We start from the raw sequence: 15,892 nt of genomic DNA on the forward strand, positions 1-15,892 counted from the left end.
TTTTTCTATATTAACTGCCCTGTGCCATGTTGTTGTTTGAAGTGCATCTGAGGCAGAGTGTGTCATTTTTAATTTTTTATTTAAGATGTTCATATTTGGTTTTTGAGCAGAACTAATACTGTATTTTGATGTCCCACAGGTAAATGTTTTCATAACCTTATGGAGAGAAAGGACTTTGAAGCATGGCTTGATAATATTTCTGTTACGTTTCTCTCTCTGACGGACTTGCAGAAAAATGAGTCGTTGGATCACCTGATTAGCTTGAGTGGGGCTATCCAGCTCAGGCACCTCTCCAATAACCTAGAGACCCTCCTCAAACGGGACTTCCTCAAACTCCTCCCGTTGGAACTCAGTTTTTATTTGTTAAAATGGCTTGACCCTCAGACCTTACTCACGTGCTGCCTCGTCTCTAAGCAATGGAACAAGGTCATAAGTGCCTGTATGGAGGTGTGGCAGACTGCCTGTAGAAAACTGGGCTGGCAGATTGATGACTCTGTTCAAGATGCTTTGCACTGGAAGAAGGTGTACTTGAAGGCCATCTTAAGGATGAAGCAACTAGAGGACCACAAAGCCTTTGAGACCTCCTCACTGATTGGACACAGTGCCAGAGTGTACGCACTTTACTATAAAGATGGACTTCTTTGTACAGGTAGGATGGCCCAAATGGCTTGGGTGTAGTGGTGCAATGAGAATTAGTGTTGTGTATGTGTGTGAGAGGGCTGTGAGCCAGGAAGTCACCAATTTATTTATTTATTTCACAAAACGTATACACTTGGTTTTTCAAAATACATCAAAAGATAAAACAATAAAATTATACCTAGGAACACGTACAATAATACAGGCAACTTTCCACTTACGTGGGGGTTACGTTCCCCCCCAAACATAAATGAAATGTGCGTAAGTGGGGAGCTTGAGTGGCTTTGTTTTTTGTTCTCCTCCCCCCCCCCACATCCACTTTTGTTTGCCCTTGTTCTGCTCCTTCCCTTCTAATCTAAAGGGTAATGAAGACTCCCTTCCTCCCCTTTTCACCTTCAATCTTGGCAGGAAGGATAGGGAAGCCGCGCAGCTGAGCCCGCTGCAAGGAACAGCTTCCTGCCTTTCAGCTTCCCACACATGAATTTGGAACCTGCAGCCCTGTTGACACATTTTAAAGCTTTTGTTCTTCATTAGGTGGATATAGAAGGGATTCTTTCCAGCGCAGCCCCCACTCCTCACCAGAGAGGCTGGGAAAGCTGCACAGACAGGACTTGCGAAGTGGCTTTCCCAGTTCTCAGCTGGTGAGCATGATGGTGCAGCAGCAGCAGGGCCCCCATGCGCCTTTTTCAGGCCTTCATTATAGAAAAAAATCATTTCCTTGCAAGCCATGGGGACTCTCCTGCTCTCTTGCCATTTCCAGGTTTGAATAGAATTATTTTTAATTTCCCGGTGTGTGTATACGGTTGCACATGAGTCGAATACGTGTAAGGGGTTGTGCCTGTACTTTAAAACACACAAAACTTTGAAATGCTAAAACTCACATCAACTTTCTAAGCATCTGGGTAGGCTTGTCTAAACAAGAATATATTTAGCAGGCACCTAAAAGAATACAGTGAAGGCAGCTGCTTGCTATTAATAGGCAGGGAGTTCCAAAGTGTAAGTGCTGCCACAGTAAATGATTGAGTTCTTACAAATGCAGAATGGGTATTATATGGCACTTGTGGTACTACCAATTCCGCTGATTGAAGCGGTCAAGTGGGCACACGTGGGGTAAGCTGATCTCTTAGGTAAACTGGCCCCAAGTTATTATGGCCATTATATACTGATAGTAACACCTTGAACTTGGCCTGGTAACAAATTGGTAACCAGTGCAGATCACTGAACAGGCACTATATGCTGACAAGGCCTCACTCCTGTCAGCAATTGTGCTGCAGCATTCTGCACTAATTGCAGCTTCCGGATCAAGTGCAAGGGAAGCCCCCCATAGAGCATATTGCAATCTTGAAGTAACCAATGCATGATCTACTGTGGTCAGACTTTCCCAGTTCAGGAATGTCTATAGCTGTTGAACCAGTCACGGTTGGTAAAAGGCACTTCCAACCACTGTATATACCTGAGCCTCCAGTGACAGAGCTGGATCCAGAAGCACTCCCAAACAGCGAACCTGGTCCGTAAGGGGGAGGGCAAGCCCAGCAAGGAGAGGCAATTAACCATTTGCTGTAGTGAAGATGTTAGGGTGTTGATTCCTAGGAATAGTTAAAAGGGCAAGGGGAATGGTAACTGATGGGATCACTTAATTGAAATCAAATGACTACCAAGTGACCCTACGTTTAAGATCCTTTCCTGGAACCTTGTGGGCTTGAGGAAAAAGGCCAATGACCCTGAATTTATTAGTTTTATTAAATCTTTTGATGTTATTTTACTACAAGAAACGTGGACTTGTTACAAAATCAATTTGATGGGATAGAAATCACATTCTATTTTAGCCCACAAATCCTAACCCTTCTTTGTGCGTGGCAGACTAAACTTAAAATCACTCCCCTCAAGACTTTTGAGGGATTTTGACCACCCCTTGGAACTTTGCATTATGAAATAAAAATAGTAAAGAAGAAAAGATGGGCAACAACTGGATTGATTGTCTGTTAAGCACTTGGAAGAGAGAAAAAACTGGAGTTGGAGGTAATGGAACAGAGGATTGGCAGGATGGACTCCAGGAAGATTTATTTGTTTAGTGGGGAGGATGGAGAGGAGATACAGATTTTGTTGAGATTACATTGGCCCACACCGTTGTAGGTTAAAGTTGGAAATAAGAACAGTGAAAGGGACAGGATGGACCATAGTATATACCATCTTGATGGCTTCTGAAACTTTCAGACAGAAAAGAAGAGAGATGGATTGTGTTTATTTATTTATGATGTGGTTGAATGTAAAATTGAGGGTGAAATGTGAAGGGTGGGTGACACTGGAAGATTGGCAGTCTTAGAGGTGGGGAATGTATATTAAATATTTATACCCAAAAAATTTTTTAAAAAAAATTCCAGGGGCTTCATTTTTACCCTCTGCACTTCACACCAGTGAGGCTGAGTTGTTGATTACTGGGGCCAGATGTCAGACAACAATGTTCAAGGCCATATTAGGAAGGAATGTGCATCAGTTGTCTGGGAGGAAGCAAGATCTGTTTTTCCCAGGCAACGTGTTACTCAAGAGGTATCAGAAGGAGATGTTTGACATACCTGTGGGTTAAGTTGCTGTTGCGGTCTGTCTCTCACACGGGACCGAGTGAGGTAAATACATCGCCGAGGCCTGCACCTCAACCCGTAACTCCCAATAACTATCCCCAGCAGTTTCATATACAGTGGTACCTTGGTTTTAGAACAGCTTAGTTTATGAACAACTTGGAAACAGAATGCTGCAAACTCGGAAGTAGGTGTTCTGGTTTGTGAATTTTGCCTTGGAAGCGGAACATGTTCTGCTTCCTGTTGAGTGTGTTCCATTTGTAAATTGAGTCCCCCGCTGCTAATCAGAGGCTTCCTGCTGAGTCCCAAGCACCCATGCAACACAGAGGTGATATTTGGAGCTTTTGTTTTTGCTAAAAAAAAATGGCGTTTTTGTTTGTGTGGCTTTTTCTTTTTTTTGACATTTTAACAGTTTTCTGGCTGTTGGGAACTTCATCAAAAACATGAGATTCATCTGGCATGACTTGTTTTTGAGAAACCCATGCTGGGTTGTAGTAATCACAGCATCTTTTTCTAATTGCTCACCAACTGTTTAGTTATCTGGGACCATTCCTGCTACTGATGTCAAGCTCACCGGTAGGTAGTTACCTGGGCTTCCCCTCCCCCCACACCTTTTGAAGATGGGGAGAACATTTGCCCATCTCCAGTCCACAGGGACTTCCCCTATTCACCAAGAATTCTCAAAGATTATAGACAGAGGTTCTGAGATTTCATCCACAAGATCCTTTAGTACCCTTGGGTGCACCTCTACAGGCCCTGGAGATTTGAATTCATTTAAAGTAGCTAGATGTTCCCTTACTATCTCTTTCCCTATCTTGGGCTGCAACTCCCTCCTTGCATCATTTATTCTGTAATCACCAGGTTGTGCACTGCTTTCCCTTCAAAGCTGTACATGTCTTGGACCTGGAGGAGGTGATCCTTCAGGAACTCAACCCGAGATGGCATATGTGCTGAGATAATCTTCAAAGACCCTACCTTCTGGGTGAGGTGGTTTCCAACTGAGGAGAGAGTCTTCTTAATGGTAGCACCTGCCTTTAGATCTCATTCCTGAAGAAGGCATCTATTTACTATCTCTGGTACCAGGAGAGGTCTTCCTACATTTCCTCAGGCCTTTAAATCCACATTAGACTGTTTTACATGTTGAATTTATCTACTGTTTTTATTCTTACATAATGTTATCATTGGATTCCTACTACTTTGTAGATTGTATTGTTCATCAGACACTTAAGGTGTCCTTAGAAATGTTTTGTCATTGTAGGCCAAATACTGTGGAACTCCCTTTCATTGGAGGTCAGGGCACCCTACATATTGAAATTCCGGCACCTACAGAAGACATTTTAAATATTTCAGCAGGTGTTTTAACTGAATTCTGATTTTATAGTTTTAACTGATTTTTATCTTTATTGTGGAGTTGTTTGCACACCACTCAGGGACTCTCATAATTAATTGGTACAAGCAACTCCCATTTTGTGTGCGTTCAAGGAACACATGACCGCTGGTGCATGCACAGTTTTCAGCCCCAGAAGTGGGAGGGAGGGCTTATGCGTGTCCTGCCGACACACATGATGACCCCCCCCCCTTTGGGAAGTTGCCTGTATATAAATCGCCAGAGTAAGTAATATTACTGGGAGGTGGCATATATAAGAAGAGCCTTGCTGGAACAGGCCTATGGCCCATCCAGTCCATCTTCTCACAGTGGCTAACCAGATGCTTGCAGGATACACATGAACAGGATTCAAGCACAAGAGCACTCTCCTCTCTTGAGGTTTCCAGCAGCTGGTATTCTGATGCTTTATTGCTTTCAACTGTGGAGGCAGAACATAGCTATTGTGAACCTTTTCCTCCATGAATTTGTCTACTCTTTTGAAAGCATCCCAAGTTGGTGACCACCACTGCCTCCTGTAGGAGCAAGTGCCATAGTTCAGGTATTCACCACTTGAAATAGTACCGTATTTTTTGCTCTATAAGACTCACTTTTTCCCTCCTAAAAAGTAAGGGGAAATGTGTGTGCGTCTTACGGAGCGAATGCAGGCTGCGCAGCTATCCCAGAAGCCAGAACAGCAAGAGGGATTGCTGCTTTCACTGCACAGCGATCGCTCTTGCTGTTCTGGCTTCTGAGATTCAGAATATTTTTCTTCTTGTTTTCCTCCTCCAAAAATTAGGTGCGTCTTGTGGTCTGGTGCGTCTTATAGAGCGAAAAATACGGTACTTTTCTTATCTGTCCTGGATCTTCCAATATTCAGCTTCACTGAGTGGGCTGAGGCTGGAAGGCTTGTCTATAGCTGCTTAGTGATGTTATAGCAAGACCAAGATCTGAATAGGAGATTTGATCATTCACAGCTCACCATAGTCCATGATCAGGCCCCACGGATCCCAGACCTTGTTCTAGCCACAAGCTTTCACTAACATTGTAGAAATGTATTTCATAAAAGCAGGCAGTGTCTGTATGCTACACTACAATAAGCTATGGTTTGTTGTGATAGGAACAAGCCTGGTGCCCCTCCCCAGGCTTGCCTGGTCTCCCCTGACAGATTCAAGGACAAGCTTCGAAGCTTTTGCTTCTATTTAACTGCAGCTTGCCATCTTGCAGAAACCCAATACACTGTGATTCATTTTTACTATGTTGCAACAAACCAGCATCAGACCACTGTTTATAAAGTTGACATGTTTCCACAGAAATTATGTGTAGCCGCACTTTAGAGTTCATGTGTCATGCTAAACTCTGGCTAATAAGAAGCAAAAATTTCCAGTTTCCTTGCACCAGAGTGCAGAGCATATGAGCCTAGGAGTAGGCTAATCTTGTTGCTATTGTGTTAACCATAGTTTATTGTGATGTTTGAACACAGCCAATGTGTGCTAATATTAAAGAAAGGCCTCTTCAGCATTCTAAAACCTACAATACATTCTGAGGAGGAGGCTGCTCCTTTGGCTTCACACCAGTCTTCCCTACAAATTCCCCTACCATGGATCTGCTGTGGAGTGTGGATCTCCCTGTGAGGGTGGCTTTTTGGTGGTGGGGTGGGGCTTAAAACCAAATGCTCAAATTATCCATTAACGTAAGGGCAGCAAGGGGGCAGGCAGCATTGATTTGTTTATACAAAAAGCAGCTGACCTAATATAAACAATCATTTCTGTCTGGAAAAGTGAAGGATTTATTTGCAAGCCAAAGTTTTTAATCCTTTGAGACTTCCTACTAGCGAGAGAGTTAATTGTCACAGATCCTATCATGTGTGACCAAAAGCTTCATCTTCCACTATTGGAGGCTAATGATTTTGCATGACTAGGACTTTCTGTTCTGCACCAATCACTTCTCTTCCCAAATCAAAATTATTGAGTTGGAATCAATTATGTGCCACAAGTGTATCTGCATTCTTGTTTGCTTAATTGCGCTCACTTGTTCTGCATCATAAACTCAGGCTTGGAAATCCTTGTCAATGACAGGAAGGGCATGGATATATTTCTGAGTTTTCTCCTGCATGCATGAGAACTAGAAGCTTGTTTTATTTTTAAATGCCAAGCAGATATCCGCCGCCCCCAATATATTCAAAATAGTTTTAAAGTAGGAATGTCTTTCCTTTTTTGGGCTGAGGGCTGCATTGACCTATGTGCAATCCTCCAGGGGCCACTTACCAAAGTGAGCATAGCACAGAAATAATAGATCAATTTTGAGGGAACTTGGGGGAGATGACAGAAAATTTTCAGCAGAATAATATCATGGCGGGGTACTTTTGGGAGCAGAGAGCTGTCAGCAGGATTTACTTTTTCATTGTAAAATTGGGATGGGGGGGATCTCAGATACCTTTTTAAGAAAGTTTGACATCACCTTTAAAGCTTTCTTGTGCCAGCAATTTCCAAATTAAATGGTATAGAAGAACAGCTAAAGTGCCAATTCCCATGTGCCCAATAACTTGCCTGAATAGAAGACTGCCCTTTGTGTCTCTGTGTGTGATTGAGTGCTCAACTTTCCCTCCTTCCATTCAGCCCCTGGGTAGGTAATTATGCACTGTGGTTTTAGGGAGGATCAGATTATTCAAGGCACTCTTTTGTGGCAGACTTGCCCTCTCCACCCAATTTGCCCCGTTGCATTTATGTATGAGCCATTGGTCTAGGCATGCCTTGGGATCAGAGTGGAACAAGTACTAATACAGAAACACTGAGGACACACTCCTCTATGAATGGGTTATTTTTCTTTTCATTTGTTATGAAAGTAAAACAGTTTCAGGTGTTAAAAGAATAGGCCTACAAATTTTGATCAGATGTTTGGGAAACAATGAGACAGACTCTAACCAGTGGCTCTTTCTAGATGGGTCACTGAGAAGCTTAAGTAGTGGCTGGCCAAGTAGTGAAACTATGGCTGATCTGAACTCAATTCTCCCAGGTCCTGGTTGGATGCCATTGTTTTGTGGATCATGTTGGATACCTTCCGAACCTTCTGACTTCTCAGCCACTAAACCACACTTCATTTCTTCCTTTGCGGCCGCAGGTTCAGATGACTTGTCTGCAAAGCTGTGGGATGTGAGCACAGGGCAATGCATCTATGGGATCCAGACCCACACCTGTGCAGCAGTGAAGTTTGATGAACAAAAGCTGGTGACAGGCTCCTTTGACAACACGGTAGCCTGCTGGGAGTGGAGCTCAGGAACTAAGACCCAGCACTTCAGAGGCCACACGGGGGCAGGTGTGTTGGTGTCCTCAGGAATACCTGAAGCCCTTTAGGCCATTTCAAGCAACTTCTGTCTGCAATCAAGCCTTGCTAGACATCTCCCCTAGTTTAGCAGCTACCCTACTCACTCTCCATGTTGGATCATGCTAGTTGCCCATCTAGTCCAGCATATTGTTCTCACAGTGGCCAAACAGATGCCTGTGGGAAGCTTGCAAGCAGGACCTGAGCACAAGAGCAGCCCTCTCCCCTCCTATGGTTTCCTGCTACTGGTATTCAGAAGCATTTTTGCCCCTGACTGTTGAGGCAGAGAGTAGCCGTCGTGGCTACTGACCATCGATAGCATTTTCCTCCATGAATTTGTCTAATCCTCTTTCAAAGCCATCTAAATTGGTGGCCATCACTGTCCACAGCAGGTGCAGGGAGAGACAGAGAGAGGGAGAAAAACTTCTCTATCTACTTTGTCCACCCCATGCATAGTTTCGTAAACTTCTATAAGGTCTTACCTGCCTTTTCTCTAAACTAAAATGTTCCAAATGTTGCAGCCTTTCCTCATGGGAGTTGCTCCATCCCCTTGATCATTTTAGTTGTCCTTTTCTGAAACTTTTCCAACTCTATATAATCCTTTCTGAGATGAAGCAACCAGAACTCTACACAGTTCCATGTTGCTTGGAGTGGAGAGGTCGGTACTCCAAAAGGAATCCTGTACTGCCCCTGTTGCCCAACTTCCAGAACATGCACTCAGAAAACTGGGTTTTCCCAACAGGACGCCTGATGTAAGCTAATGACTTCCTAAAAATCACTGCAACCCCACCCCACCCATATGACATGGGTTGCTGTGTATAAGAGAAACCTGGTGGACAAGCAGCAACAAGAACAGGCCCATCTGCCTCATCTAACCAAGTCTCTGCCACACATGCCAGATATGGCTGGGAGAAACTCCCTGTTTGAAACCCTCGAGAGCCGCTGCCAACTCATGCAGATAGTCCTGAGCTACATGAACCAATAGCCTGGCCCAGAATAAGACAGCTTTCTAGGCAAGGGAACCCCCTCCCCTGGCTGCAGTTCTCTAGCTCTAATCATTGGGTAGGCATTACCTAAGTATGTTTACCTGGCTATCCTTCCAAACTTGTAAATTCTACACGTCTATTACATGGAAGGGAAAACTCTAAATTTCAAGGAAGCCAAATTAGTATAACTGCAGTGTGACTCACAATTGCACACACACACACCCCAAAATAACTGCATGATTACTTTGATCTGACTTGGTATAGAGATCAGCATGGCCAATCTCTTTTAAAGTTCCCTTTTCTTTTTTGGCTTTTGTAGTTTTCAGTGTTGATTACAATGACGAGCTCGACATCCTGGTCAGTGGCTCAGCGGATTTCACTGTGAAGGTCTGGGCCTTATCAACGGGAGTGTGTCTCAATACACTAACAGGGCACACGGAATGGGTCACAAAGGTAGGCTGGGTTAGCTCCCTTCCTGTTTAAAGTTTGCACTGGGTGTCATTTATTAATAGTTGCATTTATATCCCACCTTAACCTCAAAACGCTCAAGGTGGCATACGTGGTTCTCTCCTTTTGTCCAATTTTATCCTCATAACAACCCTGTGAGGTAGGTAGGTAGGTTAGGTTGTCAGGCAGCAGTTGGCCCAAGGTCATTTTGTGGCTGAGTGGGGATTCAGATTCTAGTTTCCCAGGTCCAGTGCTCTAACTGCTACACCACAGTGGCTAAAATTTAACTACAAACCATTTGAGGCCAAAGGTTATTTGCCAGCTTTGCATATCTGGTGCTAGAGGACAAGGTTACCACATGCAGGAATATAGGCAATCGCTTTTCGCTGAGTCAGACCACTAGGTCCATCTACCTTGCCTACACTGACAGGCAGTGGCTCACCAGGGTTTCAGACCTTGCGTCTCTCCCAGGCCTACCTGGAGATGGCAGGGATTGAACTTGGGACATTCTGCATGCAAAGGAAGTACTCAGAGCTACAGTTGCTGGTTCCCAACATGTGGAGGAAACCATGATGCGCGATTCTATATTTTTTTCTTTTTGTAATACCATTAGTGCACATGATGCTTTATAGAGCACGAGAGGATCAATCCCTGCTCTTAAGAAGCTTACAAAAATTCAACATAGGGAAACGAGGAAAAAGGAGGAGATGGAAACAGGGGTTAACATTGAAGCAGTGTGTGGTTGTTTCAGTTACACAGCGTTAAAGCAGGGCATGAGACCCAGGTGGTTGTACCATAAGCTTAATGGGAAAAAGTGGGTTTCAATACAGCAGAAATCATTTTGTGTAAGAATGTGTACTTCATTCTGAAGTAAGAACAAAATCTTTCTGTACAGAACGTACTGAACGTACTGTACTGAAGTAAGAACAACAAAATCCAGCTGCACAGTGGGTTAGTTGGAGACAGTGCACAGCCTCCATTGTGGCTTCTCTTTCTCGGACATAATAGAGCAGCATCTGGCATTTCTTATTGTGAGTTAAGATTTTTACCTCCCGGGACATAAATGTATCTGAACAAGCATTGCAGTGCTTTTTTTAGTGACCTGTCTGACATTTTGCCTCAAGCCTTAGACACACTTTGTTCCTACTGCAGGTGGTCTTGCAGAAGTGCAAAGTCAAATCTCTCATGCACAGCCCTGGGGATTACATCTTGTTAAGTGCAGACAAATACGAAATCAAGGTATGTATGGTCTCAGCTTCATGGAGCTCCAGAAATCAGGGGGAATTGCAGGTGTAAATAAATTCTGGAAAGTCACAAGCCTTTGCTGGATTAGACTAGATCTGTACAAATCTGAATCTGACTAGGAAGGTGCCTTCAGTATTGGCTGGCTATCAGTATTCGTTGGCTGGCTTCAGTATTGTCCACACTGACTGGCAGCAGCAGTTCTCCAGGGTTTCAGGTAGGGGACATTACTAGCCCTACCTAGAGATGCCAGAGGATTGAACATGAGAACTTCTGCCTGCAAAGCACATGCTCTGTGGTCCTTCGCCCTAATGGATCCTAAGGGGTGAATTATTCTGCCCATTGTCTGCCAGCTGCTTGGTAGTTAGAAGGCTTTTTCATAAGCATGTCAAGAGGCAGGTTTTAGAGGACGAGGCTTCCCTTCTGTAGCAGAAGAAGGTAAAGAATATTTATTGCACCCATAGGCCAGCATAAGGTAAAAGCACCTACTTAGCATGATTAACATGGGTACATTAATTTCAGTGGGTCTACTCCAAGCAGAATGTTGTTGCATACAGCCCAATAGTAATAATGGGTTATCTCAAACTAAGTTATTCTAACAGTAGACCTATTGAAATTAATGGATCTAAAATAATCACACCCATTATTTTCAATGGGCCTGTTCTGGGTAGAACCAGCACGGGATACAGTCCAGTTTTATCATCATCATTAGTGTGCATGGTACTTTGCAGTGTAACATAAGCAAAAAATAAAAGTACAGGTCTCTGCCCTAAGAAATTTATAAACTAGACAGGGGGAGGAAAGGGCTGAATTGCAAGGCTGAAAGGCAGTTACACAAACTTTTCCCATAACAACTGTGGGTTAAAAAGAGCTGCACCCATGAGGCTTTGCAGATGTTGAAGAGGGAGAGCTTTCCTTCAAGAGAGAGGCAGGGTTCTGGGAGGGAGTTCTTGGCTTGAAGGCCTGCAAGGGAGACTTCACCAAGTTAGCAAAGTGTACCCCCTTTATCCGTCCCTGTTGCCACAATCATTGGTTGATTGTATTGTTACAGATCTGGCCCATTGGGAGAGAGATCAACTGCAAGTGCTTAAAAACCCTTACCGTCTCAGAAGACCGCAGCATCTCCCTCCAGCCTCGGCTTCATTTCGATGGCAAATACATTGTCTGCAGTTCAGCTATCGGGTTGTATCAGTGGGACTTCGCCAGCTACGATATCCACAGGTAAACAGTCTGGATTTGAGGCCAACATATACAGAGGTTGTTGGGATCTGTATTTCTCCTCCTCCTCTTCTTTTTCTTCTCTCTCGCTCTCTCTCTTTCTCTCTCTCTCACACACACATATGTATGTATATTCTTGTTCTCTGTGTATGTGCCACAGAAGCTTCAGTAAAGCAGTTAAACACACCAACATGAAACAGTTGTTTTTAGCAGAGTTGTTCTAGTTGGCACACGCAAAACACACACTCCATTTACACACACTATATATAGAAAAGCTTCTTTCTCTCTGGTCCCAGAGAGGGTTTTATACTTCAAAGTCCTTGCTGAAACAAAGTCCATTAGCAAGTTCTAACTCTGGTTGCTCAGAATCCTGCAACTGACTGAGTTCTCCGAGTTCCGTAGTCTGGCAGTTCTCCTTTTCAGATGATTTTTTCCAAAAACTCTTCACACAAATCCATAGTTCAACACATGGCGTTCAACAATTCCTGCAATCTCCTATCACGACCCACACTTTATATTGTAAAGTGAACCCTTTTACTGTGTACACAAAGTTGCTTGCCAAATCTGCCCAGTGACACTGATAAGAAGGTTACCACATTCAGCCACGTGCATTGTTAGGCATGAGCCACTATTTCCAACTCATGTGGAATTAACCCAGTAAACACTTTTCTTAATAGAGGAAACTTAAGTGTTGATGCTTCCTGAGTCATGTTCATGGAGTGTGCTGTGGAGGTCTGGCCAAGAGGTCTAAAGTGGGCAAGCTAAGCCGAATACCCTGACAATGTCAGCGATAACTTGTAAGAGTCAGGTTTTGAATGACTGGTGCCATTCCAGATGGGATTCCGTTGGTATCTTGCATTTACATGACAACATGTCACTTGCAAGACACCAGGATGCCAGGTTGGTTAAGGAGCAGCAGACTGCAATCTAGATCATATCAACACCATTAACAAAATCATTTGAAAGATCAACTCTCCATTCTTTGCAGCATTTTCTTCTGATATTTGTGGTGGTCTGTTTCTTCTCTCCCCTTGCAGGGTTATCAAACCTCCTGAATTTGCGAACTTGTCCTTGCTGGGCTTCGGCGACATTTTTGCCCTCCTGTTTGATAACCACTACCTGTACATAATGGACTTGAGGACAGAGAAACTGATCAGCCGCTGGCCACTGCCGGAATACAGAAAGTCAAAGAGGGGCTCGAGCTTCCTGGCTGGGGAAATGGATTGGCTGGATGGTTTGGATGGTCAAAATGACATGGGCCTGGTCTTTGCCACCAGCATGCCAGACCACAGTATTCACCTGGTTTTGTGGAAGGAGCATGGCTGAAGCAAACCAGCAGGACTGCGTGACGAACAAAACCACACAATTGGGCCAGCCAGCGATGAGCCAGCCAGAGGAGACTGTGCATGAACCAAAGCAGCTCACCTTAACAGATATCATCATGCAATGCACAATCATTTTGCCTTCATTTTTCCCCTCTCTGTCATTTTCTGACAATAGGCAGGGGAGTCGCAACCAGTTGCAGAGAAGAGGGGGTGTTTGTTTTCACTTTGTTTAAGCATAATGCATCATACAGCATGCGACTGTCCCCCCACCTCTGGCTCATGTATTCTCATACGTTTGAGCACATTTTTAACTATGATTTTACTTTCCTTCTCTCCCACCCCCCCTTTTTTTTTTCCTTTTTTTTTTTTTTTTTGGAGAGGGGGTGGAGGCAGAAGCGGGTTGGAAATGTATTCATAAGAAAGGATATTAGACACATCTCCTTCCCACACCCATATTTGTTTATGAAAGGAAGAAAAAGAAATGAGGATGTTAATCACACACACACACATCTTATTCACAGCCAGTGTGAAAGATCTGATGGCTCTGTAAAAGGGGACCATGCTGGTCAATTAATTTCTTTAGGGCCGGTGTTACTTTTTTATTTGCCATGCATGGAAGGGATGAACACTTGAGCCTGGAGAACTTACAAGTGTATGAATGTGGGTATTGAACCTGTGTGTGGTTTACTGGCTTCAACATCCAGGATTTCTGAAGTCAGGTATTCACTTGGGACTGTGATGGTGGTGTGGAGAAACTCACAAACCTGAACTCCACCCTTGATATTATAGAAACGAGCTGGCAAGATCAAAAGCCAAATGGCTGCCTTAGGAGGGATGCTTTATCTCATAAGGCAAATTCTTAGGTCAGGGATAAATTGAATTGTGCAGGCTGATGAGCTTTTGATCAAAGGACAGCTCATGTCATTAGAGGTTCGAGCAGCTGGTATACCTCTTTTTAACCCTCTTTTTAAAGAGCTCTTGAAGCCCTTGCTTCTAGTGAGAAAAAGCAAGGGTGTTAACAAGGCCAGTGAGTAGATTGGAACAGCAGACACAGCCACACTTTCCTCAAGAAGAGAGTGGGGAAAGATTGGAAGGAAGTTTTATAGCAGTGTGTGCCTGCTGTGCTCATCAGAGGCAGCTACCTCCACAGGCATTCTGAGGCTTCTTTTTCAATGATGACTCATTTTAAAAGCTGTCATTCTTTTAATCGTTTTATGGACAACATGTTACCCACACTTAAAGGGCAAAACTGAGTTTGCTCCAGACCCTTACAAATCCATTGCAAAACATAGCTGAATTGAGTTTGGAACTTTGGAAGTGGAGGTAAGGGTATGCAGCAGGGATGTGGTGATGGCCTTCCCATCTTCCTGTGCTTCTCGGAAGGGAGCTGGGGCAGAGGTGGTAAGTCTTCCAGCACGTGCTATAAAAGTTTACACAACAATTTTAATTAAAAAAAAATCTGCCTGTTTTAATTATTGTCCCAATGTGAAGTTTTTGGAAATGAATGCATTTGTTCTTCTTCGGCATCTGTGGCGCAGCTTCTCTCACTAGCAGCTGATAATGTATACTACCATACTGTGTAGAGCATCATCTGAGAATTTCTGCAAAGTAAGGTGCTGTGCAAGGCAGAGAAGCATAGCATACTAGTCTCAGTTTGTGTTTCGTAGGCTATTGGGATCCCAGGAGGAAGTGTAGAGCAAGCATGCAAAGCATAAATATCCAGTGACCCACCACCAACAACTTACATCAAATCTGAATAGAAGTTTTTCTGATCCCCGTCTCCCCCACCCCAGATCAAGTACAAGATTTCCTTAAAATAAAATAAAAAAAGTTAGAAAGCAAAGGAAAGACTAAATAATAAAGCACCACAGTCCTGAAGGGACAATTACTTGAAAGACCCATCTAGTCCAACATCCCATTCTCACTGTGGGTGAGTGCTGTGGTCTATACCACTCTTGGGCTTGCCAGCCGGAAGATCAGCGGTTCAAATCCGTGCAATGAAGTGAGCTCCCATTGCTCTGCCCCAGCTCCTACCAACCTAGCAGTTCGAAAGCGCACCAGTGCAAGTAGATAAATGGGTGCCGCTGCAGCAGGAAAGTGAACCGCTTTTCCATGCACTCTGGCACTCGTCATGGTCCTCCGTGCACCAGTCGCAGTTTAGTCATGCTGGCCACATGACGCATGAAGCTGTCTGTGGACAAACGCCAGCTCTCTTGGCCTAAAGAGCGAGATGAGCACTGCAACCCTATAGTCACCTTTGACTGGACTTAACCGTCCAGGGGTCCTTTACCTTTACCTCTCACAGTGGCCAACCAGATGCCCCAATGGGAAGCCAACGAGCAAGACAGGAATGCCACACAGTATTGTACATGCCACCCTAAGCTCCTTCGGAAGGACATAAATTGAATGAATTAAATAAATAAATAAATAAAATCTGTTCCAGAGTCAAGCATTATTTACCAGCATAAAGGCAATGTGTTTGGCGGGCCACCATCCCCTGGCTGACAGTATGAGACCACCTGTTCAGTAAAGAGTATTTGCTCTACACCGCAAAAGGTGGCATCTCCAGGTAGGCCTGGAGGTGTCCCCTGCCTAATACTCTGGAATGAACTTCTGCCAGTTGGTGTAAACCCTCAACTAGCTGGACCATTAGTCTGACTCAGAATAGGTCAGATTCTTGCATTTTGCACTGTTTAGGCCAGAGGTGAGAGGAGCCCTTTTCAGCTTGAGGGCTGCATTATCTTCTGGGCAACCTTCTGAGGGACACATGGCAGTGGT

The 15,892-nt window shown here is 44.1% G+C and overlaps 1 protein-coding gene across 5 annotated transcripts in view; it reads left to right on the forward strand.

Moving 5' to 3' along the window:
• FBXW2 (F-box and WD repeat domain containing 2) overlaps positions 1-14,586 on the forward strand; it is an 18,902-nt gene extending 4,316 nt beyond the window's left edge. For 4 of the 5 annotated variants that reach the window (XM_083424432.1, XM_083424434.1, XM_083424433.1 and 1 more), the window contains exons 3-8: positions 140-649; positions 7,696-7,890; positions 9,202-9,335; positions 10,482-10,568; positions 11,623-11,792; positions 12,827-14,586. In XM_083424432.1, the coding sequence (XP_083280558.1) occupies positions 160-649; positions 7,696-7,890; positions 9,202-9,335; positions 10,482-10,568; positions 11,623-11,792; positions 12,827-13,115 (1,365 nt within the window). In that variant the 5' untranslated portion in view covers positions 140-159 and the 3' untranslated portion in view covers positions 13,116-14,586. Of the gene's footprint in view, positions 1-139; positions 650-7,695; positions 7,920-9,146; positions 9,336-10,481; positions 10,569-11,622; positions 11,793-12,826 lie in introns of all 5 variants that reach the window. The other variant, XM_083424436.1, reaches the window with a different exon arrangement.
• Positions 14,587-15,892: the final 1,306 nt, after the last annotated feature.

The sequence above is a fragment of the Podarcis tiliguerta genome (assembly GCF_965153285.1).
Source record: "Podarcis tiliguerta genome assembly, chromosome: Z".
NCBI classification, from domain to species: Eukaryota; Metazoa; Chordata; class Lepidosauria; order Squamata; family Lacertidae; genus Podarcis; species Podarcis tiliguerta.